This window comes from Colobus angolensis, unplaced genomic scaffold (assembly GCF_000951035.1).
Source record: "Colobus angolensis palliatus isolate OR3802 unplaced genomic scaffold, Cang.pa_1.0 Scaffold135, whole genome shotgun sequence".
In the NCBI taxonomy this organism is placed as follows: Eukaryota; Metazoa; Chordata; class Mammalia; order Primates; family Cercopithecidae; genus Colobus; species Colobus angolensis.
The window spans coordinates 3,390,487-3,392,367 of NW_012114433.1; the positions used below are offsets into that span (position 1 = coordinate 3,390,487).

The window sequence follows — 1,881 nt, forward strand, 5'->3', positions numbered from 1 at the left end:
TGACCTCGTGATCCGCCCGTCTCGGCCTCCCAAAGTGCTGGGATTACAGGCTTGAGCCACCGCGCCCGGCCGCTTAAATTTTTTAAAATAGAGAAAACTTACTCTTTTTTAGTATCTTATGGTAAAAAAGTTAGTGCCTTAGCAAAATACAGGAATGTAGAACTTATGTTTGTTAGAGATAACCATTACTTACAGTTTGTGTATCTTTTCAGACTCCTTTTAATTTCATGTGTTTGTAACTGTTGGAATAACTTTCAAGATAAATTCATAAGTTAATATAATGAAAGCAAGTAATATAGTATGTACAGCATGCAAGTAATACAGAATTGTATGTGGTTGAAAGTTTCTTTTGGTTTTTGTTTTTTTTTTAAATTGAGACGGTCTTGCTCTCTCACCCAGGCTAGAATGTAGTGGCACAATCTCAGCTTACTACAGCCTTGATCTCCCAGGCTTAATGGATCCTCCCACTTTAGCCTCCCAAGTAGCTGGGACTCCAGGCCCGTGCTACCATGCCCGGCTAATTTTTGTATTTTTTGTAGAGATGGGTCCATCTGTTTTGCCCAGGCAGGTCTCAAACTCATGGGCTGAAGCAATCCTCCCGCCTCAGCCTCCCAAAGTGCTGGGATTACAGCTGTGAACCATCATGCCTGGCCCTATAACTAACTTTTTACTTAGCATATTGTGATTGTCTTCTTTAGTCGGTGTGCACTGCCTTCTTCTTTGTCATTCTGCTGCAATATGGCTATACCACAATTAATTAACTCCTTGATGATGCTTGCTTAGGTTGTTTCTATTTTTTCATAGAGATTGTTTCAGTGAACATTTTTGTGTATCTCTTTGCATGTCAAAATGCTTGTGCCAGTCTTTCTATTATACAAAGGAGAGATTATAAAATCAAACACAATGTACGTTTCAGTTTTTTAATTTTCATTTTTAGAGATAGGACCTCTCTCTTGTCACCCAGGCTGGAGTGCAGTGGTGCAATCATGGCTCACTGCAGCCTCGAACTCCTGGGCTCAAGTGATCCTCCCACCTCAGCCTCCTGAGTAGCTGTGACTACAGGCGCATGCCACGACGCCCGGCTAATTTTTTTTTCTTTTTCAATTTTTTGTAGAGACAGGGTCTTGCTGTGTTGCCCAGGCTGGTCCTGTACTCCTGGTCTCAAGTGATCCTCCCACCCTCAGCCTCCTGAGTAGCCGGGATTACAGGCTGTACTTTTTAGGTGTTTTACCAGGACACATGGCACATTGGGAAGTGAGAGGACTGTGACCAGGAGCCAAAAGCTCTGCGTTCCTTTCTGTAGAATGTAGGAAGATACCTCTTTACAGATCATTCTGTCAACAGTGCTTCCCTTGATTTGTGCGATGATGTGAGAACCTTGCATTGGATGTTATAACTTGAGCTGTGTAATTCCTATAATATTAAAGTGACGTAGAATATTGTGTTTGTGTTTTTTAAACAGGAATATGCCAAAATGGTCCAGGTCTTACAGGCATACTGTATCATTTCAGCAGGCATCCGTGTAAGTTGCACCAATCAGCTTGGACAAGGAAAACGACAGCCTGTGGTGTGCACAGGTGGAAGCCCCAGCATAAAGGAAAATATCGGCTGTGTGTTTGGGCAGAAGCAGGTAGCGTTGGCTGGTTACTTCAACGCCTCTTACTGCTCTAGATGTTATGGCAGCTTTCCATTGTCCCTTCCAGTAGAATGGAGAATAAAATCTAAGAGTTGATTTTGTTTTTGAGACAGAGTCTCGCCCTGTCACCCAGGCTGGAGTGCAGTGGTGCTCTCTGGGCTCACTGCAACCTCCGCCTCCCAGGTTCAAGCAATTCTCCTGCCTCAGCCTCCCGAGTAGCTGGGATTACAGGCGCGTGACACCAC

The 1,881-nt window shown here is 43.9% G+C and overlaps 1 protein-coding gene across 1 annotated transcript in view; it reads left to right on the forward strand.

Moving 5' to 3' along the window:
* Nucleotides 1–1,881, forward strand: part of PMS2 (PMS2 postmeiotic segregation increased 2 (S. cerevisiae)) — a 43,708-nt gene that overhangs the window by 9,021 nt on the left and 32,806 nt on the right. The window contains exon 6 of the mRNA XM_011934408.1: nt 1,463–1,630. Within this exon, the coding sequence (XP_011789798.1) occupies nt 1,463–1,630 (168 nt within the window). The remainder of the gene's footprint in view (nt 1–1,462; nt 1,631–1,881) is intronic.